The 26,851-nt window shown below is 38.9% G+C and overlaps 1 protein-coding gene across 1 annotated transcript in view; it reads right to left on the reverse strand.

Annotated features, from left to right (window-relative positions):
• Positions 1 to 26,579, reverse strand: part of ncam1a (neural cell adhesion molecule 1a) — a 473,099-nt gene extending 446,520 nt beyond the window's left edge. The window contains exon 1 of the mRNA XM_038290373.1: positions 26,268 to 26,579. Coding sequence (XP_038146301.1) covers positions 26,268 to 26,319 — 52 coding nt within the window. The 5' untranslated portion in view covers positions 26,320 to 26,579. The remainder of the gene's footprint in view (positions 1 to 26,267) is intronic.
• Between the last annotated feature and the right edge of the window lie 272 nt (positions 26,580 to 26,851).

Below are 26,851 nucleotides of genomic sequence, written 5' to 3' on the forward strand. Positions count from 1 at the left end.
TCAAATTTTATGCATTAGCAGTAAAACATTAAAAACATTGCACCTTCCAAATAATACAGAGGAGAAAATGCCACACCAGTGCTGAGACACACCATCGTGTGAAAAGCTTTTCTTTATCAACTGCCAACAGTCATACAGTATATTGTCAGCAGGGTGAATTTTGTTCTCCGTCAAGCAAAAGAAAAAAAATAAAGTCTTTTAGTATCAACTTTCATGTGCGGGGCATACTTTCTGAGCTGTCAAAAGAGCAGAATAATTACGCAGCAACTGAACTTTGCCGTTGCTTTGCCGGTTCATTAAAGCAGCAGAGCGGCACATTATGCAAAAGAGCCATGCAGATAAAAAGTGAGACAGCTGTCAGTCAGGAGAGTGGCTATTCACTCCTGAGACATAATCAGGCCAGGACACACAGGCTAAACGTTTTTACTCCTTTTACAGCATTAGGTTTACAGGAAGCTGCTGCATTCTAAGAATTCACTCAGAAAATAACATATGTCTGCATAAACAACCTTATTATTCAAGGCAGAGGGCTTTTTTTTCATAACATCTAAATAACATTACAAATAAAGAAAAGGAAATGTCCAGCTTGGGAGGACAGGCCTGTGTTTAGAAGTGAGCAGCTATCGTTTTTTAATTTAATCTAAAGAATGAAAATCCGGATCGCTTTCAGCATGCATCATTATGCACACTCAGCCCCAGTGACAACAGAGGATAACAATGAATCCTGAGATTTAAGTGCCCTGCCAGCCCAGCGGCTCCTCCTTGACAACACTTTGCATTGTTTCCAAAGGCCCTGTCCACAGCCCCCACGCCTCCGCCCCCTCTTCCCCTCGCTGCCACTCTCCACCTTTGTATGCGACACAATCTCACAGGGCCACTCCTTAGGCTCTTAAAACGCTGATAGTGCACAGGGCTTTTCAAAGTGTGGGGCACTCCTCCCCTAGGGGGTGCCATACCTTAGCCTGGGTGGGGGGTGGGGGAGTGTAAAGAAAAAATAAAATGCTACACAAGGAAGAAAATTTAGCTTAAAGGCATACTATGCAACATTTTTCAGTTAATTAATGTGTTCCATAACATTTTGGATGATTAAATGAGTCATTTCAGGTCGAACAAAGGTTTTCTCGGCCGCCCTGGTGGTCTGTAGGGGAAATACCGTACTTGCAATTGCAGGAGCCCTCGGCCCGCACCCACAGGCTCAGAAGTCTCGCGAGAGTCGGTCTTGCTTTACAGCGAGAACTTGGCTAACTACAATCTTTGTTATTTAGACACATGCATAACAAATAATGTATGAAAACATGCTAAATTTTCAAACTCGAAAATTGGAACAAAATAGTCACTTACCGCAGTAGACATGGTGATTCGTTGCGCTTGCCTGTCTGCTAAGCTCAAAACAACCGCGCCTGGCTTGACGGAGAAACCAGGAGAACAGCTGAGCATATTTACGACAGTGCACTTTTACTTTCGCCCTCTGGGGGGAGCCTTGCTGGAAAATCAACACCGGTTGCATAGTATACCTTTAAAGCCAACTTAGCTAGCCTATGGTTTTGGGCTGTTTGTGGAGACAGAGTTCCTCGATTTCTCCAGAGAGGCACTACAGGCAGGTTTAATCTGGGCATACACTGTACAACTTTTTCCATCATTGCACGCAGCTACAGCTCACGCTGTACAACAAAACCGCAGGGTTTAAAAGTTAACAGCTCACGATGTTTGTTTTCACATTGTGCGACCCAACGCTCTGATGCGATCTACCTGCTGTACGTCTAAACACCACGTTGGACCCAGCTCCACAGTGAGATGGCGGTACACGGACTCGTCTATCCAGAAGCCAAACGAGTAGAAGCGGAATATGAAGCTCACTAGAGTGAAACGTTTGCAGTTCTGTGTGCTGAAAGTCCTAAAAATTAAAGTGACGACGTATTTGCACAAATAGCTGAGCAAATCTGGCCACTACGGTTTCTCAATTTTACAGAAAGAACTCCATTTCAGTCACACACCCGCCATTCTTCTGTGTTTTCGTCTGAGAGGAAGAAGAAGAATCCTTGTTTGTGCATTTGAATTTCATACATGTTTGATTTTCTCCTGACCTTAAGATTTCTGAGCTGGAGGTAGTCGTGAGAGGCAGATCACCCCCCATTGCCCCTGTACACTACACAATCCTGGCTGTGCTTTAGAAGTCCTTGTCTTATAGACACTAAGGGTGTGCAAAATAATCGTCATGACGATGCATCACAATTCTAATTTTTGTGATCTACTGCATCGATTCTTGAAGGCAAGAATCGATTATAAAAAAAAAAAGAACAAATAAAATACATTAATGGTTGGCGCACATCAGCCAAATAAAGAGGAATACAACTTCGAGTCCAGCAGATGTCACTGCGGATGTGTTGACGCTCGCTGCTTTGTGTCACAAGCATGTCCGGCCGCGGGATACTGAGATGAGTCATTCGTAAACAAAACATGGAGGTGCCTGAGAAAATTCGCCCCCCCGGCTCCATCACATTTCAAATCAGATGCTTGGATGCATTCTGGCTTTAAAAACAAAAAAGGTAAAAATGAAATTGATATGATGCACGTAATTTGCAAAAGGACCACTGAGGCCATGTAAATGGCACTGATTATCCTTGTTATTTTAAGTTTGATGAATCCTAAGATCTTTTTGTCAGTGTGTCCACGCCAGTAATACTAATATTTCCGTCCAGTATTTGTTTTCATGGCAACACCTCCAAAAGTCATTTCAATAAATACAGCTATGAATGAATTCAGTTGCTTGCATAGAATCGCATCGTGGCATGTGAATCGTGATTCGAATCGATTAATGACTTCTTTGCCAATACCCACCCCTAATAGACACCAGTTTGTCCCCAACTAGACCAGTCGGGTTTAAAAGCTCAAGTACTCCTATTCACTTATTACAGCTAATAATTACTATTTTAGGATATCTCTCTACCAGCTTTACCAATCCTTCTTTAAAAATAATTCAAAGCCATATTGCATAGAGAATATCTGAGCATTCATTTTTAAGTCTTGCCATAAATCTGTAACTACATTTTTAAGAAAATTGACTATCCCCATCATCAGTTTCCATTGAGGGATTAAAGATTTTTACAGCTGAATAGCTGAGTTTAGAGGTGCATAATTATTGTAGAATTCAGACCAAGACTTACTAGTTTTTTTTTATGTTCGTCTCAATTGACTGTGTTTATAAAAACAGCCTTTTTGTTCATTTTAATAAGAATAAAAAAAAAAGAAATTTGGTTAACCAACTGAAAACTTTTATTCCTTTTACCAGAAAGAATGGCGTTTTAGTCCACAATGCAGACCCTGAAAGCATCAACTATTGTTATTCATACTTTAATCCTCTATTTGAGTACAGAGTAGTCTCACGGCTGACCATTTCTGTTATGCTGCCAGCTGCTTCCTCTCAGATCCCAAATTACATTACCTTAAATCCACCTGCTGCCCGGCAAACATAAAACTGTTGATTTTGTTAGGTCATCTGTGTTCTCTAGTGATTTACTCATGGGCAGGAGCAGAGATTCAGCTTTATCTACCTCCAATATTAGATTGTAAGTGTAATTTTTTACTGAGTAATTAGATGATTTTTGACACGGCTTTGATCAAACCGTCTACATGGCGAGTGGCGCATCTGCTGTGGGATCAACACCTTCTTGATGTGTCTTTGTCACACCTTGTTTCACACAAAGATAGAAAAACACGATTTGTTAATGCACACATGTTAATGCACTATTTTTATTTCTGCTACTAAACAAAACTACCTTAAATATCCTCTTCATGTGTAAGTTATTGTTATTTTTATCTTCCCCCAGTAACTAAGAACTGTTTTTGGCTTGACCGTGTTGATCAGTGACCAACTTTGTATCAGTACAAGCCAACAAAATGGTAAAAAAAAAAAAAAAAAAAAGGGGCTATCTTTGGTCTAAAGTTTTTTTTTTTTTTCTAAACAAAAGGCAGTAATAAAGAAGAAAGGTCCAGTTTTCCTGGGATTTGATCTAGTCTGCAATTTTCATCCAAATCTTTCAAATATATATTTGATTTGGCTCATCAGATCCACCTGCTCTTGCCTCTATTTAAGCTGCCTGCTACCAGCCATCAGGGCCAGATTATTACCTCGAGCCAATGGGGAGAGTGTGTCCAGTGTTACCTTACTGTTTCTGATTTCCTGTTCTGCCTCTCAACCACTGAGCCCGCTTGTTCCTGTCTGATCTTTTTTTACCTGCCTGCTTCCACTTGTTAGGCGAGATTATTCTCGAGCCAGTGGTGAGAGTGTTCCAGCGTTACCTCTCAACCCCTGAGCCTCACTGTTCCCATCTGATCTGTTTGCCTAAACTGTCCTTGGACAAACAGTTCCCTGTTTGCTGAACTTGGAATTCCTGTCACAACCTGGATTTCCCTTCGAAACCTCTTCGGACTTCTGAAATCCTGGTTCTGTATCCTGAGCTCCGGCTTTGGCTTAACCCTCTGGATTATCCCGCCTTCTGTTTTTTGCTCTGATCTGGTCTCCTGTTTGTTCTCCATCCTCTGAGGCTGCGGCATCTGGGACACTCTGGGCTACAGCCGCATCTTGTTTTATCCTACCTTGTTCTCTGGGCACGGACTGATCTGTTAAACCAGGTTGTTGACTCACCTGCATGGTCATCCTCCCTCAGAATATCGTGGTCACTAACCTGTGTTTCCTTTCTTCAGAGGTTTCTGCTTCAGACACCCAAGCTGCTGTTACTGCAGATCTGTTTGTTTTAGCATTTTTCACTTTTTGAATAATCCAACCATGTCTTGCCTTGAATACTGATCCCATGACTGCATATGACAGAACTCTGTCTTATACTAGAAGGTATACAGAGTAAAACAAAATTGTGAGAGTGCTGTCCTCTGTAGTGCTCTTGATCTGCCAATTTCTTGATTAGACAGCTGACCCATCGGTCTAACAAACTGTAGTCAGTTTGTCAGGTACTCTTTGATCCAGGTGATTGTTGATGCCTCCATCTGAGTCTTCCAGATTGTTTGACAAAGGAAGTCAGAATGAAATGTGTAAAATGCACTAGAGAAATCAAAGAACATGATCCTCACAGAGCTGTTCGCCTTGTCTAAATAACAGTTGGTTTGTTGAGGCAGGTGTATGATGGCCTCAACTCCACGGCGATAAGCAAACAGCAGGGGGTCCTGATAGCTTCTTGTTTGTTTGCTGAGATGAACCAACAGAAGTCCCTCTAGGACCTTCATGATGTGGGATGTCAGAGAAACAGGTCTATAGTCAGTGTTTCTTCCAACTCCAGACAATCAGACTTGCCATTAAATGATAAACTTTTTTGTCATGTAAAATACATTATACTCTTAAGAGCTTGCAATCTCTTTCCTTCATGGAAATCCCAAACTGAGAATGTAGGCAGTCTATAATAAAGCTTTTAGCCAAGGTAGAATTGTTGTACCATCTTCTAAATATTTTAAAGGGAGATTTAGAGAATATATCTGTTTAAACTCTGCAAATTTTACGTCCTTTTACTAACACAGTACAATCCCATTTTACAACATAACAGGCCTCCCTTTCACTCTGCCTTAAGTACACACATGGGTGTTATATTGCTTTTACTCCAAACATGAATAATTAATGACCATTCAGAGCAGATTGGCTCCTTGAATCATGTTGTGTAGCGACAGTAGGAAAAAATATAGTCAAGAACAATAATTTAAAGCTTTTCTAACAATTGGTCACAGCCACATTTGGTTAAAAATGGAGGAAAATAATTATTAGTTTATGTGATGTCCTTCAGAGAATATTGTTTTTTTGTTTTGTTTTTCATATGGCATTTATTTTACAACAGTAAACTGAAGTCTTACCCACAATTTGAGTGCATTGTAATGCTCCAAGTCATAATTGCTGAGGATAAATTCAAAACAGAACACAACAACACATCCCGGATTTTAAGGAAGTTATCAATGAGCTTTGGTTTCCTGCTGAGTTAACCCTCACACCTTGATATTCCTGTTTCTGCACGCATACGATAATGAAGGTGTTGTTAACAAAGCCTTCCGTTTCATGTCTGAAAGGGGCTCTTATTAAAAGGAAACCTTGTTACGCTTTTATAAAACATGCAAGACCTTTCTTGCAGCTGTCTTATCTCAGAGAACAGTAATTTATGAGGACTATCAAGTAGAAATATCACTCCTATTTCTGCTGTGGCATTCCAAAAAAACAGTTCAAAGCTAAGCCATGATAGTTTCCTCAGAATATCTTTGCAAATAAACACAGCAATTTGAAAAAGTATGCAACCCTACCAAGAAACTGTGAAGGTACACATCTATCATCGTCTTCTCCCAAAAGACGTTTTTATTTATTTTTGTTGTTGTTTCTGTTCTTCACGCAAAGACCAGGTCATCCTGACAACTGAAGAAGCTGACCAATCAAGGAGAGTCTGGGATGAGCTAAGAGCCAATGCTAGACATTACATCATGACAATGAGTCACTTCCTGGGGTTAGGAGACAGTGGGATACATGCCCATATAAATCCTTACTTAAAATGACAATTCCTCAACCTCAAAGGGAAATGGTAATACATCTGCTAGCAGGTGAAAAAACAGACCCTGGTCTAAATGGTGGTCCATAAGGTGTTTATGGATAAACTTAATTTATCACTCACCTTCAAGCCAGTCTCTGAGCTGAACCTGGTTGACTGGTTGCATCTCTCAACAAACTGATTTTTTTTATACAGTATACATATAAAAAAAAGACTATTTACTTTTTTCATTAACGTTTTAGACCACAAGCAAAAAATGTGGGACTTTGTCAATGAAATTTATAGATTATATCTTAAGAGCAATGCATCTTAAACTAGTGTACAGCCATTGCATTATGCCTGACTGAAATGTGGGTATTCGCATCCTTACAAAAAACTAACCAATACATCGGCCGGACAATATTTTTGTCTATTATAAGCATTTTTTCATGCATTAGTATCGGCTAATACATGCATGCATTGGCCAATTCATTAGTGCATTCGTAGGCCGTGCCTTGAAATTATGTGAGGCGCATGCAGTGTTGTTTTGTCCATTTACTATCCGTGGTTAGAGTTTGCTTTGATTAGCTAAAAACGCTTTTTGTTTAAATTGAGAGCTGTGTAGCAATGGTTTTTATCATGGCGGAATTTTTCTCATTTAAATTGAGGAAGAAAAAAAAAATATGGGCCTAAAAAAATCAGCCCAAATAAAATTGGCAGCACATGTCAGTTAGACTTATTTAAAAAAAGAAAAGAAAATGCATCAAAAAACTTGTGTTGATCGATATCCAAATCTTACTGTGCTATGTATAATTTGGTAGTTTTAAAGGTATACTATGCAACCGGTGTTGATTTTCCAGTGAGGCTCCCCCCAGAGGGTGAAAGTAAAAGTGCACTGTCGTAAATATGCTCAGCTGTTCTCCTGGTTTCTCCGTCAAGCCAGGCGCGGTTGTTTTGAGCTTAGCAGACAGGCGAACGCAACGAATCACCATGTCTACAGCGGTAAGTGACTATTTTGTTCCAATTTTCGAGTTTGAAAATTTAGCATGTTTTCATACATTAGTTGTTATGCATGTGTCTAAATAACAAAGATTGTAGTTAGCAAAGTTCTCGCCGTAAAGCAAGACCGACTTTCGCGATGCACGAGACTTCTGAGCCTGTGGGTGCGGGCCGAGGGCTCCTGCAATTGCAAGTACGGTATTTCCCCTACAGACCACCAGGGCGGCCGAGAAAACCTTTGTTCGACCTGAAATGACTCATTTAATCATCCAAAACGTTATGGAACACATTAATTAACTGAAAAATGTTGCATAGTATGCCTTTATGCAAGCAGAGATCACATGCAGGGTTGCCCACATGGGGGACTTTCTCGGTGAGATAATAAAGATGTCAAATAAAAACCTTATGGATGGCAGTACCTCATACTCTGAATGTAAAACTGATTACATTCATACTTAAAAATCCAAAATACCAATAAAGCTGCAAAAATGTCCTACACCTTCAATGAGCAATAAAGAAGAAATGTACTGTAAAATTAACCAAAAGTATTAGCATTTTTCTCCTGAGATAGAAGTACCATTCCCTATAAACAAATGGCAAAGTCAAGCTTTTCTCCTTTCATACCCGTAGGTTTGATGCTGAACAACTTCACTGCAGTATGTAGCCCATGTTTACTTCCCGTTTCCTAAGCCAGTCATATGAGAGTTTCCAGGGTTGCCAAAACAAAGTGCAGGATATAATTTCTAAGATACAAATAGAGCAACCTGTAAATATGGAAACTACTAGAGAAGGAGACAACGAACAGTGTCAACAATACCTAAGAAGCCTCTGCATCCTTCAAGATCATTTGCACAACTTATTGTGGCTGAATGCTGCTTGTCATCTTGAATTTAGCTGTTATTGTCTTTCTTGATTTGGCAACATGCACAACAATAATACCAAAGGGAGATTTGTGTATACTTTCAAGTTTAAACACTTTGTATCATTACCGTTAATGTGAGGATTGCAGATGCCAAATGGGTTATAATGTGAAATATGGTAAACAAACTATATCGTTCAAACATTAGTATAACATTTTATGTTGCCTCATCCAAAACATAAATTTTATAGAAGGTTAAACATTACTAAAAAACATCAAATACTAATCTGACGAATATTCTTCAATCCCTCTATAGACTTAGTAGGCTTGTTTTTGGGGTCTAGGGTACAAAAAAATATTCTGTGCATGTCACTGAGGGAACAAGTGCATTATCCTTTTTTTTCCCAGTTGGTTAGACTGTTGTAATAGAGTAAATATTCTCAGGAAAAAAAAGCTATCAGGCAGCTGCAGCACATCCACAATATGCTGCTCCGGGGCTCCTTGCTTTGCCTTACAAGGTGCAGCATCAAAGATATACTTTGTAAGTGCAAACACAAATTAAGCCTCCATGCCAAGGGCCACTTGAATATCAGCAGTGACCAGTTAAACAGCACACCAACCTGAGGCGAAATTATATTCCAAGGATAGATTTCCTAAACTGTGTTGTGGATTACAACACAGCCTCAAAAGCTAGACATGGAGAGCCTAAAGGTTGTGAAAATAAGGTATTTAAGACCCAAATAAAAGAAGGGATTGAAATAATGATCTCTCTTACCCTTAAATTGCTTTAACAGAAGGGGTAGTTTAGGAGGGGTTTGGTGATGGTGGTGTAAACAAAACTAATCCTTAGGCTTTAAACTTAAGATCAAGACTAAAGAGCTTCTACAATTCAGCCATTTATGCAAATGTGTAAAAAAAAACATAATATAGCTTAATAATTCATTTGGTTTTCTTACAAAAAAAGGCAAGTTTAAAGGCTCCATATCATGTTAATATTTTACTTTTAATAGCCAGGATCAGCTACTTGTTCTGGCTATCAATCCGGCCAGAGGAACTGCACATGGGAGTTAACGGAGTAAATCCGGGACCCCAGCATAAACATTGATGGCTTACGTCTGATCAGAGTCAAAAGGCAAAGCAGTGACATGAGGAGGGTGGTGTTGCCATTTTTATCAATAACCAAAGGGAGAGCTCGGAACACGTTACACTTACGGACAGATCTTGCACAAAACACATGGGGCTGCTACCTGTCAGAGATCATTCTTGTAACTTATTTACATCAAAAACACCACTCTGTACCTCTTATCCCAACTGGGCACTTGAATTAATTAATTTAGCTCACCACTAGATGGAGCGTCAGTGTGAAAATCCAACACATTGGCAAACAATGATCTCCAAAGGCACCAGATGCGAATGAAAATACAACTTTGTCTTCAGCTGGGTTTAAGAGATTCCATATTAGACGGGAAAGTCCTTCATTGATTGCAAAAAAGCCAACATGAAAAGAACAGCCCCAGATCACAGAAGGTACAATTTAGAATACAATCTTTGATCTGCTAATTTATTTCAACAAACATCCATGACCACTCTGTATACTAATAATATCCATAGCCAGTTGAATTGAATTACACTGTCCATCTTTCCACTAGTTAAAGCAGATAGCTTAGGGAAAGTGGAGAACATTATGTTGACTAAACTAAATTCAGTATCACAACATTTCAACAGATGTGATCTCAAATCATGGAAACCTAAAATCTGATTACCCAATTATGCAAATGAGTGTTTGACATGTCCAAGTAGGGCTGGCCTAAAGATTGAGTCATTGAATTTGTAGCGCTCTCACCTGTGGAGCAAGTATTTGAGATGACCAAAAACATTGACAAAAAAAAAATTTTATAGCCTCAGTTTTTCCATTTATAACAGGTAATCTATATCCGAAATAGTCATACCATAGTATGAGATTTTAAGCTATGTAATACATTGTACATAATACCATGTACAACATGAGCTAATAGTTTATTTTGCTATGAAGAAAAAAGCTTAGGTGACTCCAGCTCTTCCTCTAGCTCTTTAGTAATGTTTTTAAACTGAGGAAAGGTATGATGAAGCTTTAAACGATTTTTAAAAGGGTCTTGCCATTTCCTACATCTTTCCATCTCCTGGTCTATTCTACCATCACTCTTGAATAAGACAACAATATACTTGAACTTCTTTGCTTGAGGCACAGACTGACCCTAACCTGAAAGGGGCAAACCACCTTTGTCCAGAAACCATGGCTCTGATTAGTCTGAGAGGTGTTACCCCTGAATTACAGACTGAGGCTAAAGGTGGCCTTGACCACTAAACACCAACTTCTGATTCTCTTGTAGAGGTCAGATAAATGATTTACACCCTCATTGTGTCAAAAATTCTCTGACAATCTCATATCATGGAAACAACTCTGGAAAAACAACACTTCTGCAAACAGCTCAACTTGGAAAACAAACTGTGTTTAACCATATGTGGTAGATCTGTTTTTACTTGTTATAATCCCTAAATACACCCCACTCCATTAAGTAGAGTATATATTAAAGTTTTTTTAGGAGTATAGAGCTTTTTAAGACATTTCAAATTATTTATTGATCAAATAAACAAAATGTTTTTATAACTTATAAAAGAAAAATGGATCTGCGACAAGTTCTTGCTTCAGCTAAAAATATGCATTTTATTCCATCTTGAGATGCTTTTAATGGTTGGTTGAACCAGATTAGTTATTCAAATAACGTTTTTTTTTTCTAGGTTAAAATACAGGAAAGTGACACGTCTCTGATTTTCAAAGACACATAAAACCATCTGTTTCACAGATGCCAGCCCTGAGGGGCAGTGATGTTGAGACAGTGACAATCTATAAATAACAGTGTGCACCGTGCTGAGAGGAAAGAAAGCTGGATCATCGATGCAATTTCTATTCCCAATAAAACCTGTTCTTGTAGTCCTGCAGGCGGTTCAAGGGAGGACATGCGCATCACACTGGGATTCTGTTACACAGTAATGGAGTCGATCATCACCTTGGGCATCCTCGCCAGACTTGGCAACCTCACTTAGAGCTCAGCAGAAAAGTGAAAAAGAGCTACAACGTGTTGCAAGTTGGAACAGCAGGTGTTCTAATGCTGAAAAATCTGGTGGAGTTGGGATTTTGTTTAGGAAAGTCCCAGCAAGCATCTAAATGTCTTCTTTTGTTGAGTAAACAGCACACTAAAAGAGGTTTTTAAAGATTTCTATTTTAATTTTAGCACATCCATCAAGTAAAACCTAGATGTAAATTTTTTTAGCAAAAGAATTTCCAGTCAGGTGTGATAAAAATAAATCATGAATATATTGAAAAGCATCCTAATTGTTGAAAATCTGTGATTCTATGGGCCTGTTTCTCTTTCATAGGGAAACTTGCTGAGGTGCATGGCATCATAAACTATGAAACACAGACATTTTAAATAACATTCTGAAAATACAGTCAAATCAACTCGAAAATCCTTTTAAAAGCCTGTTGACTGAGCACAGGAGGACTGTGGATAATATATAGAGAAGAAGATTCAAATATCCTTTTTTTTTCTTTTATTTTTATACAACCAGTTCTGTAGCGATATTGTAGAAGATTGTAAAGTGCTGTTGTGTTGGTAAAAATTAAATAGCAAGGCTGCCAATATCCAAGACACTAGTAATTTTATGAGAGACTTTATCTTAACTGAATAGATTTCCTGTCACTTGTGAGGAGAATTTTTATTATTTTTTCTGTAAATCTCTGCAGCTGCAGTAATCTATGCCATTCTCTTGTGGCCTTGTAATGCCTTTTTTTCATGTCTCTGCCTGATACCATCTCTCATCAAAATGATTTAGTTAAAAGAGGAATGAAGACTGCTCAGTCTTTTAAGGTAGCAACGAAATCACTGTACCTTGGGTATAGGATGAATTGTATTTAAAATACTACTATGGGGATTAAAATTGATCACTTCATGTCATGTTCTGAAAGATAAGTACATTTTTTTTTTGTTAACAGAATCATAGTCCACTTTAAGGTCCGAGTCAGAGAAATAAAAGTTTTAACCAAACTTCCAGAAAACTGTAAAAGTGCGGAAAGCCCGAGTTCCTTTAAATCAAGACTAAAAACGCATTTGTTTAGAATTGCCTTCGATTGTTCTAGTTAAACAGCTCAACTAAAACATATTTTCTTTAGTCCGAGTGTTTTTAATATTCTTTTTTGTTTCTGCATTTTTTAAAATTTTTATTTTTTCCTCCTTGCTTTGATTCTGTTTTATCTTCCTGTATTTTATTCATGTAAAGCACTTTGCATTGCCTTTGTACTGAATTGTGCTATACAAATAAATTTGCCTTGCCTTGCCTTGCCTTAAACATTTCTAAAACCCAAATTGAGCCGTTTTGGTAAATTTTGCATTATTTCAGCTATTAGATTAAACCAGCAGATGCACACCTGAGATTTCAGCCTCTGTAAAGGAAATCTTAGTAATGAATTGAAGACAATTATACCACCTTATCGAATATCTAATAATTAAAAATTGAAATGTGTACATAATCTCTATTAAACGTGTATTAGGTTTTGTTATTCATGTATTAGAAATACTATTAGAAATGCTCCTCGATTCACAACTTTCAGGACCAGAGACAGATTTCTATCATGGCTTAATATTAAAGAATATATTGTCAAGAACAAAGCAAGCAGATTTCTTTTCTGAAGGTGTTTCGACAGCCATCCAGGAGTCTTAGTCAATTCTGTCAATTCGGACTAGTGCAATCTGTCATGCTCCAACTACATATTGCTCTAGTGCGAGCCGACACAACTGCCAAAGACTCCTGGATAGATGTCGAAACATTTTCAGAAAAACTGAGCCAAAGTCCAAGTTCCACCGATTTAAGCCTGTTTTGAACCAGAATCAGAATTGCTTATACATTTTTATTTTTTATGCAAACAAATGGTAATAAAATATAGTTCTTTCAACTAAATAAATAATTTTTGGGGAGGATTGTAAGACTTCAACAATTTAGATGTCCAAATATAACCAATTCAGTTTATTTCCATCTAACATAAAGAAGCTAAATATTATATTTAAAAGACTTGTTGTTACATAAACCATCTTTAATTTGACAAGGGATTTAAGTGTTCCGTATTTTGATCAGATATGTAGGTAAAGACTTCAGATGTTGCAAAGCGACATTCTCACATGCAAACTTGGTGCTAATTGAGTGTTTCCTTCTATAGAACAAGCTGAGTTCCCTCCTCTGTTGTTTATTTTCCTCCACACATTCAGCTCTCCATAGGACGCCGTCAGAGCTCACACAATGAAAAATCACACACAGTTCCCATTCAGGAGCTGATTAACATGCAAAGGCTGGCGATCCTCATCTAACCACCAGAAGGAAAGTGGACAGCCAGCTAAGTCATTTTAAACTTCTGTTGGAATTATCAGCTCTTTTACAACTAAAAGCACTGTGCTACAAGAGGAGAAAATGGATAGAGGAAAACCTGTTTAATTTGCTTTTCAGACCATCTTAACCTTTGCAGTAGTTGTAAACTGTTTTTAGCTTTATAGCTCATCCGATTGTATAAAATCTGTTTTCATCATCAATCCACAAACCAGAATTTATCCTTAAAAATAATTTTGCCCATCCATCCGTTGGTATGTCCATATATTGTTTGTTTTTTTCAATGGTTGAACAAACTGATCACCACTCATACATTTATCTAACATTCATACATAAATCCATACATCCATCTTGTATTCTTTTTGACACGGTCCTTCCAGATCTAGGCCGTCCCCTTTACAAGGTAGGAGGTGCCTGGAACACCTCCCAAGGGAGGCATCCAAAACAGATGTCCATGCACGTAGCCGACTCTCAATGTGAAGCTACTTTATTAAGAAAATCTCTTCCAGATAACTGAAGTCCTCATCCCATCTCTAAGGGAGAGACTGCGGCCATGATAAGGAGAAAGCTCATTTCAGCCGATTGTATCTAGGATCTCTTGATTTCAGTCGTGATTCCGATTTCATCACCACAAGTGAGGGTAGCAACGTAGACCGATTGGTAAATCGAGATCTTGCATTTTGGCTCAGCTCGCTTCACCAGACCAGCCTGATGAAGGGTTTGTGTTATAGCAACAGTTACATAGATATGTCAGTCGATTAATCTCGCTCATGAAAAGGACCCAAAGATACTTGAACTTCTCCACTAGAGGCAAGAACTCTCCTCCAACCTGAAGAATGTAGAGCCACCTTTTTCTGGTCAGGAACCATGCCCTTTGACTTTTAAAATTTGATTTTAAGCCCAGCTGCTTCACACTTGACTGTGCACAGCCCAAATGCAAGCTGTAGTACTTGGCAAGAGACAGTCAGCATAACTACACCATTCACAAAAAAGCAGGTACAAAATCTGCTAGTCTCCATGCCAGACTCACTTCTGTCCACAAAGTTCATCAAAAGGTCTAGTTATAGAGGGAAGTTGAACATGCACTGGAAACAAGTCCGACTTAATGTCTTCAATGGAGACCAAAAAAATATGTTTGGCTTCTAGAGCAACCATAAACCCCCAATAAAAGGCCCCCTGACTCCTTATTCCTAGAACAAACCCTACAGAGAACCTTAACAATAAGTATGTTGTAAGTACTTAACTTTGATCTGTTTGTGTTCATAAATGACAAGAAAAAAACAAAACAGTAATGAAAACTACCACCTCATTATTTAATTAAAACTTATGTCTGCATGAAAAACTAATCAACTTTAAAAACCACACAGGGAAGCTAGAGGATCTTGGCTTCAGGACGTGTTGGGATTGCACGTTCCCATCAACCATTTGGTGTGGCAGAGGCAAACGTTGAGAATGCCAATCTCATAAGCCGCGATTTTGGAGAGAATTGTTTCTATCTGTCAGAATAAAGCAGAGCAGATGGGGGGTGCCCCTCTGCAAGTATGTAGATTTGTTGAGAACTTTGGTAGAAAAACATTTGCAATTTGACCCCAATTATTCTGATTAGTAGCTCTACTATCTTGGATGATAACTTATAATCCTTGCTTCATGAATAACATGTAAACCAGTCCTCCACCTTCTACAGTGACTAAATTACCTTCCAACCAAGTGACTGGCTGGTGCAAAATCAGAACCTGTACTAAACAGGAAGCACCAAAGGGCTTTATTCCATTTGTGTCATTTTAAAACTATTGTGTGAGTTCTCTCTTAATTTCCAAGATCAGGAACATGAGTTTACCTGCACAGAAACAAGCTTTTGCCTCATTTCTCCTGCAAACCAATCCATCAGCTCACCTGTCTAATTTATCAAAGCTGTTCATGACTGCTCTTTCTAATGCCAACAAGCATGTCTGAATGCTAACAGAGTATTTATAAATGGCAATTATACACGCTGCTTTGAGCAGAATCTATTAGCACCAGCTGGGGACCTTAAAACACCAATCAGTGACTGTAAATGCAAACCCTGTTCATACAAGAAAAGAATTCCAAATAGAGCTGGAGCTGCCAATGGAGAAATATTGTCTCTCATTAAAGAAGGATGTAGTTTGAATCCCAGTCGGGCCTTTTCTGCATTCACAACGTTCTCTCTGTAAATCCATTGGTTTTTCCTGGTGTGGTTCTTCCACAGTTAATTTATAGCATTTATGTTCTTTATAATAATTCCTGCTAGATGTAGTTTCTGAAGAGGTTAAAAAAGCCAGATTATGATTTGTTGCAGCTGCAGCAATGGACTGAACCAATGCAACTCAAAGCTGAAACTGTGCTCAAAAGAGTAAATTTAAAGCTTTATCTATTAGGAGTAAAGAGTCGAGCATCTTCTCAGTACATCAAATTACACTAATGTGGTAAATCTGTTTCTTGACTCCATTCTAAATTCATTTGTATTTTTCTTTCTTGCTCATGTTCTCACTGCTCTGGCCTATAAAACAACAATTATCTGCTAAAGACCAAACTCTAAATTGGTTGTGGTGACATAGAATTGGAATTTTATGTGTTTAAATATGAAAAAAATTGTCCGATAACAATAACGCATTGTTCTGTTAAGCTAACCCTAACTCATAAGGTAAATCTTCCACTAACTTTCCTTAGAGAAAACAGTCAGGACAAGCTGGGTCTATAAGCTTAGAAAACCTCTTTAAACATTTATCTAACACTAAAGTCAGGTTACTACTAGGGGTGTAAATAATAATCATTTTGTATCGATTCAACAGCCGACATTCCGATGTATCAACACATCCGCAAGAGTAGCGACTGATGGGTTTTTATTTTTCCTCCGGTCTATTTTTATCCATTTGCTCCTGGGCGTAATTCTGACTCCCGTGCTGCGGTGGCGCTAAACCTATTTTGCCCTCCTACCTCGCTTCCTTAAAGGGCTGGTTATACTCCTGCAGCAGTGTGTCGCAGTGAGCTTGACGCAACATTTTTGATTTATGCTCAAATTTGAGCGTGGTCTGTGCTACACGCTGTGGGTCTAAATACGACCGAGGCGGTGAGGAAGTGGGGGCGAGTTTGTCCGACAACAGAAGGACATGACGGCAAACAAGAGCGGGGATCCAGGGGGAAAAAGGGTCCCAGCGTTCTCAAGACCGCTTCCTGTCTGTGACACTGTCTCAGTCACCTATAATTTGAGAGAGGTGCAGAAGAGTGTCTGCGGGGACGTCGACACTCTGCAGCCGAGGTATTGCATTGCACTCATTGCACTAATTTTGTATCAGTATTTTTTTGATGCAAGGCCTTTCAGTATCTATAACGCAGGGGCATTATTATTTTTCAGTGAATTAGGTTTTAATAGGCCTAGGTCGAGGACAACTTCTCTACTTCTGTTATTTGCTGTTGTTTCTCAAATAAAATGCATAACGATATTACAGCTTTCATTGATTTATTTCAAATTTGAAACATTGTCTAGCCTGTAGGGTAAAAAAAATTAATCAAATTGAATCTTATCGTGGTGTATTCTTGAGTATCGAAAATAATCGAATCGTTGGGTCAGAAATCAATACTGAATCGAATCGCCATGATGGGTGTAAATTACAACCCTAGTTACTAGCATGTAAATTCTATGATTTTAAAGTCCTTTTAAAGTAGTTGTAGACTGGAGAAACAACAGTTTTTTTTACAGCTGTGAGAAGCATAGAATAAAAAATTATCTATTCCTTTGCCAATTGCAATTGGCTGGGTTGCTTAACTAGCACAAAAAACAACTAAAACAAAAAAGTTGTTTAACTTCTCTCTCAAATTTGAAAGATTTCGATACTTAGCCACTCCCATCTTGACCTGCATGCAGTCATAAAAAAAATAAAATAAATAAATACTGCGGTTTAAAACATGAAAAGAGAAAAACGGAGAGTTTGCAAAGTGTCAAATCCCTTGACGTCTGAAGTTCTTACTTAATTTATTACGAGATCTAGTTCTGAGATCTAGTTCTGAACATTGTTCGTGTTGGTACTGAGATCGGTGGTGTGAAATTCAGTGCTCTGTTGCTACATGTACCAAGTCCAACCACATAAATAGTTAACTAGTAAATTTGAGTCTGGTTTGTACTGTATCTCTTCAGCAGTTACTCAATATCAGCAGAATGGTAAAGAGTTATGGTATTCTGTGCAAGAGGACTAGAACTGTCACTAAATCTGGCAGGTTATAACATAATTTACTTTACCGCAAAATGAATCAAAATTAAGAAATATTTTACATTTCTTACTTGTAATAGCATATATTATATCGCAGTTTAACAGCTGCAGAAATAATTTTGCCAACTTTAAATTGAAATAGATATAGATAGGCTGGAAATTTACAATAACTTACACCTTGCATCTGTCTGTCGGGTCAGCTGTAGCTACATAAAGTAGAAACTTGCCTCTATCAGTGTGTGAATAACTACAGTAAATGTAGTCTAAAGTATTTTGAATTCCTCTGACTTGAAAAGGTGCTATATAACTACAGGCTATTTGCCCTTTACATTTGACCAAAGCCAACAGGGTGAATCCAAAAGAGATTCCTGGAGAAAACTCGGACAGGGCAAGCTGAAATTATTTGGTTTCAAGAGATTTTTAAATGCATACAGGTCTTGGAAACACTGGAAATAATATCTCTTCCTTAAAAAAATAAAATCAAAACCGTAAAATTATAAGCAAATGATAAACATAGGAAGAAATCACCAATTTGCAAAGTTGGCACCTTGCCTAAAACAGAAATGTGTGGGTAGAGATTAAGGTTCCGACAATTTTCCCTCCATTTATAAATAAACATATCATTTATTTACATGCCAAGTGCAGTGTTGTCTGAGCTGTGTTCAACCAGGAGAAAACCACAAGCCTATTTGTTAGCTTTACATTTGCATTATCATATGTAATTTAAAATATTAACGTTTCTTTCTGACGATCCTCTTGCAGATTTGTGTTCAGTTGATTATGGGTTATGTGTTTCACTTTATATTAAAATGTTTCCAGCAGATTGGGTTTGAAATAATCAGAAACTTTTAAAAGAAAAATTAAAACATGAAGCTTTCTCAAAATTCTTGTCATCTTGGATTCAACAGCTCCTACTGGAAATATGATGCAATAAGAAGCAATGTTCTGATGCCTCAATTAGCTTTAAAAGAAATATCTAATAATTAATTTATTAATTATGTAATTCATGCATTTCCTCCTCCTTCCCATGCATAAATAACTTCATGCAGATTGTGAATAAGCTCCCTTACAAGAAGCTAAATTTAAGAAGCAAGTGCTGAGCAAAGTTTAGGAGATCCTGAATCTAGATTTTTTTTAAAGCACCTTATAATTTTCCCTTGTTTGGCCACTTTTTCCAGCTCTCCAAGTCAAAAATAGACTGTATTATTTTCTTAGTGGCTTTGAACTCACCACAGCAGTTAAAAGTCCCAGATGTTTTGCATTGAAGGAATTGTGCATTTCTCTCCTCTGAAAATGTTAAGTTTTAACTTGTTCTTGTGAAGGTTAGCCCTGAGCTCAGAATAAATACAGTGTTTTAAATCTACCGCAGAGGGTCATTAAATGAACTTCAGCATCTGCCGTCGCATCGATTATCTCTTATCTCGGGATTTAAAGCTGCACAGGTTGGTTTTACATCAACACAAGGAGGAAATGGCACAAACGGACATGTTGGGTCAGGTAGAGGGATAATTAACAACTGATAAAAATAAATTTTGAATGCAATTACTGTCAAAGCTATAGCATACCACAGCAGCTTCCAATGCAACTCACACATGCTTTTACCATGCATCTATACTGCCAAAAAAGCAGTCACTTCCAGAACATATACCAACTGTATATGTAAACAGATATTTTTCATTGCAGTTGGTTGTTAAGTGTTGCTGTGCAGCAAACACTGGGTGACTTTAAGCCTTTTTCTGCTTTGGCAGACATCCCTACATTCATTTTCCAGCAGCTGACAGCTCAAGACCATAAACAGCAAAGTGATGGAAAAACCTCTCAACACCTGTACACATCAGCTCACTCAATCAAAAAAATCTAATTTATAACGAAGCATCAGAAGTAATCCTGCAGCAATTCTGTCGAAACCTGTAACTTAAATCTTTAGGCAGGACATATTTTTCACAAAGGGTGTTTTTTTTTTTCTAGAACTACCACAAAACAGTTAGTAAAAGTACTTAAGATTGTTCACTGATCACTATGGATATCCTACATAACTCCGATTAACAGAGAGCTTTAAGTCTAGCAGACTGCTAGACTCCCAGGCAACAAAGAGCATTGTCCATGCCCACTCCCAAAATTATCTCTTATTCACCCTGGCAATAATTCAGTTATTTCCTGAGAGGTGTCATGGCCCTGCATTCTAATATATATGGCTATAGCCTCAAAATTCAATTATCGGCAAGCTGCATGAGAAACAGGAAATCAATAAATGTAATTAAATTGCTCAGCCCTCAAAACAGCGAGATGCTGTCATTACCCTTTCAATACACCCCAGCTCCATCAAATCTATCAAATAATGGGATCAATTTATTTGAATTTCTCCCCCTTGCAACAGGGCACAGCCAAGCCACAGAGGTCTAATTATCTCCCTGTTGGTTGTTTTTTTTCCTATTCCTCCAAGGTGGAGCAAATTGCAGGGGATCTAGAATATCTCTGCAGGATCATGAATCATATGGAAAAAATGAACACATCCAGGGTTTACTTGGTAGAGCATGACTGTCTACACAGCATGATGCAAAGGGAGACCCATAGTTGAAGTCTGCAAGTTGCCAAGAAATATTGCTGATCTGTTGATTCTGTATCTTTTTTTTTAAATCCAGGAATGATACAGGACCTTAAAATGGAAGATGAAATGTTTTAAAGATAAGTGAGGGTGTAACATGGCTAAATATGTCATGGTAAAGAAATACAGTATGATGTTAACTTTTTTAAATAATAAAGCTGCAACAAACTAACATACTAACAAATATCTTTTATATTTGTACATTAGAGCACCATCCCCCTGTTTCAAAGTAGCCAACATTTTTAGATGATCTCAGGCTTTCAGAAAATTGGGCCCAGAATGGAGCATCAACCTCTGCAGACCCAGTCCATGGCCGTTTCTCAATATGTGTACTAGTGCGTTCTCATGTGCTTGTGTACTTGAAAAAACATCAGCAGCCTCAACCCTAGCACTGTTCCGATTCCCAAGAACACAAGAACGAGAACAGAAAGGTCCCCGGATGTTGTTCTTGCCCCTCCCTCTTTACCCAGCATGCATCAGAGCAGACTTGTCCGTTCTTATGTTGCGTTCACACCAGTGACGTGCGGTCAGGGGAGGCAGGTGAGGCAGTGCCTCACCAGCCATCATGGAAAGAAAGAAAATATATAATCATAAAGTAATTTAAATTGTTATATTCATCCGGTGGTTTGTACTAAAAAATATTCATTTTTCATGTAGCTTCACCAATTTCGATTTTTATTTGTTCAAAATCGCTGAATTTTCTTATTTTCCCATTCAAATGCTTGGAAGCGATGCCGGTGAGGCAGCAGCGAGCTCTGCCTCACCTTGGATTGCGCAACCCCTGGCTCTGCGCTGGCTGCAAAGCGGAGAGAGCATGTTGCTGTACGGCGTCAATAAAATGGTTTAAACAAATGTAATATGTGAACTTATTTCTAATAATTTGGCTTATGTATATAATGTACAGAGCTTTTTGTCACCAACTGTGTTTGTGTAACGTGTTTCGTGTAATGAGCGATTATAAACGGCAGAGAACAAGTTCGAGGTGAGGCAGGCAGTTCTCTTGCCTCATGGCAGGGGGTGCTCAAGAGACTGAAAACATAAGGCAGGAACAGGACGGATCAAGGAAGGCTTTCTTCCCTGGCAGTGATCTCCATTGAGACAGAGAGACTTTTAAAACTGAAGGAAGATAAGGAGGACTTCTATTCATTTATAAGTAAAGGTAAGACAGTAATAACGTTTATTTTGTTTTGTTTTTTAAGGAAATGTGTGTTTTGTGAGCTACAGTTTGTATGTGTAAGGATGCAGAAGTGAAACATAACCTGTAAACTGCTGTCAATCTATGCATCTATTTGCAAATCTGATTCTGATGACGTCAGTGCCTCACCAGCTATGAACCTCACCGCACGTCACTGGTTCACACCGGACGCAGCAGGCGCAGCAGAAGCAGCAGAAGCAGCGAGTTTACATTCAAAGTCAATGGTCGACTCGCGTCAAGGGGCAGCAAAAAGTCCCGCAGCGCGTTTTGAGCAGCAGGAGCAGCGCGTCGGGAGCGTTTAAGTAACTGACGCGCGTGATGCGCCACAAACACGCTGCTGCTCGAGATGGAAAAAATTGAACTTTTGCTGCTCGATGCGCCGCGTCAACCAATCAGAGAAGCTGATCTGGGAGCTGGCTGGGAGAGAGACACTGCGCTGATGATACAGAGCGCTGTGATCACTCCTCTGAAACAGTTTGTTAACGACTAAATTAACTGAAAATGCTCAAACCTGCCAACAGAATATGTTCGCTTTTATTATCCAGGTGCCTGCAGTTTGGATTATTTAGATGAAAAACACCTACCAGCCGCCGCTGTGAACCTTGAGAAGGCGACCTGGCCAGAGGCTGCTGTTGAATGGGAGTCCTACTGACAGCGCACCGCTGGTATGTGGGGGTCTGAGCGTCTCCGACAGAAATAATATTGGAAGGCAAGATTATAATCTGAATGAACTGACTGCACTGATTAAGTCTTCAGGTGGATTTTCTCACCTAAAAACATATTAAAACTAATTTATTCCCACTGATCACAGCAAATATAGCTGCAAGGCAAATAAAGGATAGTGTAGCTCCGCCAGAAGCGCGTCAGACACACTTTTGCATCGCACAGCCAGAGCAGCAAAGCTGCTTCTGCCGCGCGTCAGAACTAACAGGTACAAGCAGCAAAAATGAAGCAGCAGACGCGATTTTGCAGCTCTTGCTGCGTCCGGTGTGAACGTAGCATTAAGATTGACAGCTGCCCCAGCATGCACTGCAGCAGCAGCTTCCAGATTAGCGCTCACAGAGCTCCGAGTATTAAGGAAAAAGATCCCTTTTCTGTTGCCGTTGTTCTATAAAAGTATGTTTTCAGCTCATTATACTTTTAAGCGTCACTATATGGCCCATTTACTGATTTAGTGAGTAATTTTAAAAAGTTCTGATGTTTCAGAGGACCACGGCAATCAGTGGACCTCCAAGAGTAACTCTCTCTGCATAGCAGTGTGGGAAGTATCGCTGGCTCTGATGGCGATTTCTTTTGTTTTATTTGGCAAAATGTTAAATTAATTCGAGTTTATTTGACTGTGTTCATCATTATTCCCCCACTATACGAAAAAAAAAGTCAGAATTTATAATCTAGAGACTATTAATAACAGGAGACGGCGTGTGGTGACGCCTCGAGTACGCTTCCAGTCCAATTGACCCAGATTTATGCTGCATGCTACTGTTCTCCCGAAGTCCATAATTTCCTGTGTTCTTGTCAAGAACATACTCGGCGAGAGCACCAGTCGGTACTCAGGTTCCTGTGAATTGAAAAACAGCCCATGTCTGTGTGGTTAACTGGTAGGAATGCATCATTTATGGACCTCAACACTGACATCTGCTAATGCTGGTCAATTGTAACAGAAGTAAAAATGGACCCAATACTGAATAATGAGATATACTTTTCCATATTCTTTTTTATGTATCTTTAGGGGAGGGGTTTGGGATTGTGGGCAGTGTAACTAAAGCAGAGAAGAAAACATTTATATAAAACATTGTAAGTCGTGTTTATTACCCATAACAGCAATCAAATAACAAAAAGTCCATATAGGTTCATCTATATTAAATGGTGTCACAAACATAGAAAACACAAGACTTGTTAAATGAAGCATAATCAAAGCTATGGGGAAGCATGGATACCATTAAGAAGATAATGGCATCGCAATGGAGCCTTGAGGAACCTCACCTATTTCCTCACTCAGCTTTTTAATTGCCAAATGATTCAATGTGACTATGCCTTTTCCCATTTTTGTTTTTAAGTAGGTTTTTGAGAACCTGTATCCTACAGTTATCTTTAAAAATATCATGCCTCTTAACATTTGGTATTCTCTGCCTGACACTGAAAACACCTATGAAACTGTCCATCATGACAATTCTGTATGCGTTCCAAAAAGTAACATTGTGATTGGTGTTTTAAAGCAACCTCCAGAAGTTTTGTTGGGACTTATTTAGCACTTGTAATCAGTAAAAAGTCCAAATGACTTGTCCAATTCAATGCAGTCATCACGTTTCATAGATTTTAATCAGCATCAGAACCTTGACCAAAAGAGGACCCAGGGTCAGAGTTCATCTCTTCTATTTGCCAGTCTAAAATTGAACTTTTTTTCCCTTTCCTTTTTAGGTTTGTCCTCTATATGAAGAGTAAAGCTATGTTATATAATAATTTAGCATCAGCATACTGCTATTTTTAGACATATTTTTTACAGAGTCAACTTTGTGTAATATGACCAAGCCAGCTAGGACCAGTGAAGAGTGTTCTCTGATTACAGATTCAGCACATCCTGTTATTAAATTCACTCAATTTAGGACTAAATACTGTATAATCTGACTTTAGGTCAAAACACCACACAGAATATACAGTTTGCCTAATTACGAAAAAGAGGACATTTTTTTATAGCCATCTCCCTATTACATAAGAACTAAGTCAATGCACCTACATACGAGTTCATCTAGCAATCAATGAGAGACAAACGAGTACACAGACAGATAACCATATATCAGTTTAGAGAGACCATTATGTGACCATTATGTATGTGAGGCAGTGAAGTAACCCACAAATAGATGGTGAGAAAAGGTCATTTAATGCTGAAAGATCTTGTTCCTGGTGGGGTTCAAGCCATTGATGAGTTCAGACTCTTATTGCAGGTCAACAACTAATGTGCTAAAAAAAATGGCAACTTAATTAAAGTATAACCATTGCACCAGCTAATCATATATTGGCAAGTCATTGAAATGTAACTTCTGTAAGGGTAACAATAGAATGAAGCAAAATTAGCGTTTAAAAAAAGGAATCTGAAATAGTTTTCCACAGAGTTAAACTGAAGTACATGCAGAAGAGAACACATTCAGGAATCGTGACACAGAAACCAGAGGTCAGAATAAACATTAATGTAACCTTTAATGTCCACTTAATTGAATAACAACATCAAACTGCCTTTTTCCTCTCACCAGTGACCCCTGGGGGTCCTCAAACTCCACTTGGAGCCCTGAGCTGCACTAAGAGAAGGGGGTGGGGAGTAGCAGGGGAGGGTGTTTGACTAGGAGGGGGGGGGAGTGGGGTCCCCTGCACTATATAACCATGGGAGCTTTGCAATTGGCTCCTATTGTATACACTGAATGAGCATTGAGTTTCCTTCAATGGATGACGAATTTCTTTCCAACCGCCCAAACTGAAAACTGCGATCAAACCAGTCTGGAGCCGCAGCCAAAGCGCATAGAGAGAGAGAAAAGAACAGCTTCTAAATAGTTTGTAACTTTAAATATTGGAGGAAAAATACATGAATAGTGGTTCTGATATAAAACGATGGCAAATTGTTGTTTGTCTGGACTGCAGGTACATATGGATACTTCAATCCTAAACTGACGCATTAAAATTTATTTCATTTTATACAAAACAGAGGATGGCGCAGCACAATCGCAGTCAATTCAGCTGGTAGTTAAGGGTCTAGGTAAAACATAAAAAAAATTAAAATGTGAAATTTTGATTATATTAAATCTGCCTGAAACAAAGCTTCCCCGCGAAAAGAGACACACGCCATCCGTGGCGCGTCTCTAAGAGCCCGTGGGGGGGTAAAAACAGACCATGGGGACTTTTTGGGAAAAAAAAACAAACAAAAAAAATTAAACAAAAAGAAAAAAAAAACGCTGTAAAGAAGATTTGCAGGCTAAGATGTGGAGCCTATAGTTATAAAACCGATAGCTTTCATTTAAGGAACCACAGAAATGTCCCCCCCTGCGGTCCCTGCAAGCATCTCAGAAAAAAACAACAACTGAGCTCATAGAAAACCAAGAGATAGGATTCAGACTGGGGAAAATAAGCAGTTACTAAAGAGAAAAAAGAAATGAAAACCAGTTACAGATAAGGAAACTGTTAAGAAAACAAAAATGTGTCTTTTATGAAAGTCTGTGTCCAACTAGATTGAATTAATGTATCCAAGCTCCATCTGTAAATAGATAAGGGACATTTCTCTTACTGCAGAAACTTTTTGGGTCTGCCTTGTATGTGGATGAAATTAGAGCCCCTTGCACCAGCCTCTCTACTCCCTGTCCGGAGTCAGTGCAGCCGGAGGGGGGGCAACCAGAGGATGCTGCTCTGCCTCCAGTCAGAAAACAGCCTGGACTTAATCTCCACACAGCCTATTGTTAGAAACAAGTGCTCTCACCTGCACAGCCGGTGAACAACAGTCCCCAGAGGATGTCCCTTATCTGAAGCATTGTAATGTCTCACAGATACTCTCCTTGAAGATCTTGTGAGGAGCTTCTGGATGAACAGAAACCAGCCTCTGATGGATTTTGTTTTGGTTGTTTTTTTTTTTTTCCTCCAGGCACGTAAATAACAGCTGCAACAGGATGGATTTTTGGTCCTTGTCGCTACCCGTGTTCGCGCCGCGGCACAGTGAATGACAGGAGCAACCGAATATCGCACCAACGCGCACAGAGACGCACTGAACGGATACTAGCGCGGATCACTCCGCCCGCCAGGATCAGCACACACACAGAGGGGGCGGGCCGAGCTGAGGCGGCTGCAGCATCCAAACAGGGCGCGCAGCGGCAGCAGATGGTCACAATGATACTCTCTAATTCCGATTAATAAGATTAGTAATGTGTAAACTTCTGCAAGTTGTCGCATTTTGCGGATTAATTAAAAATGGTTGCAGAGAATTAAGAAAAGAATGATTCATAGTCATTCCCAGAACATTTGAGAGCCTTCGATACATATCATGAAATCTATAGTTATACTTTGTAG

Source organism: Cyprinodon tularosa, unplaced genomic scaffold (genome assembly GCF_016077235.1).
Source record: "Cyprinodon tularosa strain WSP-4 unplaced genomic scaffold, ASM1607723v1 ctg28, whole genome shotgun sequence".
NCBI classification, from domain to species: Eukaryota; Metazoa; Chordata; class Actinopteri; order Cyprinodontiformes; family Cyprinodontidae; genus Cyprinodon; species Cyprinodon tularosa.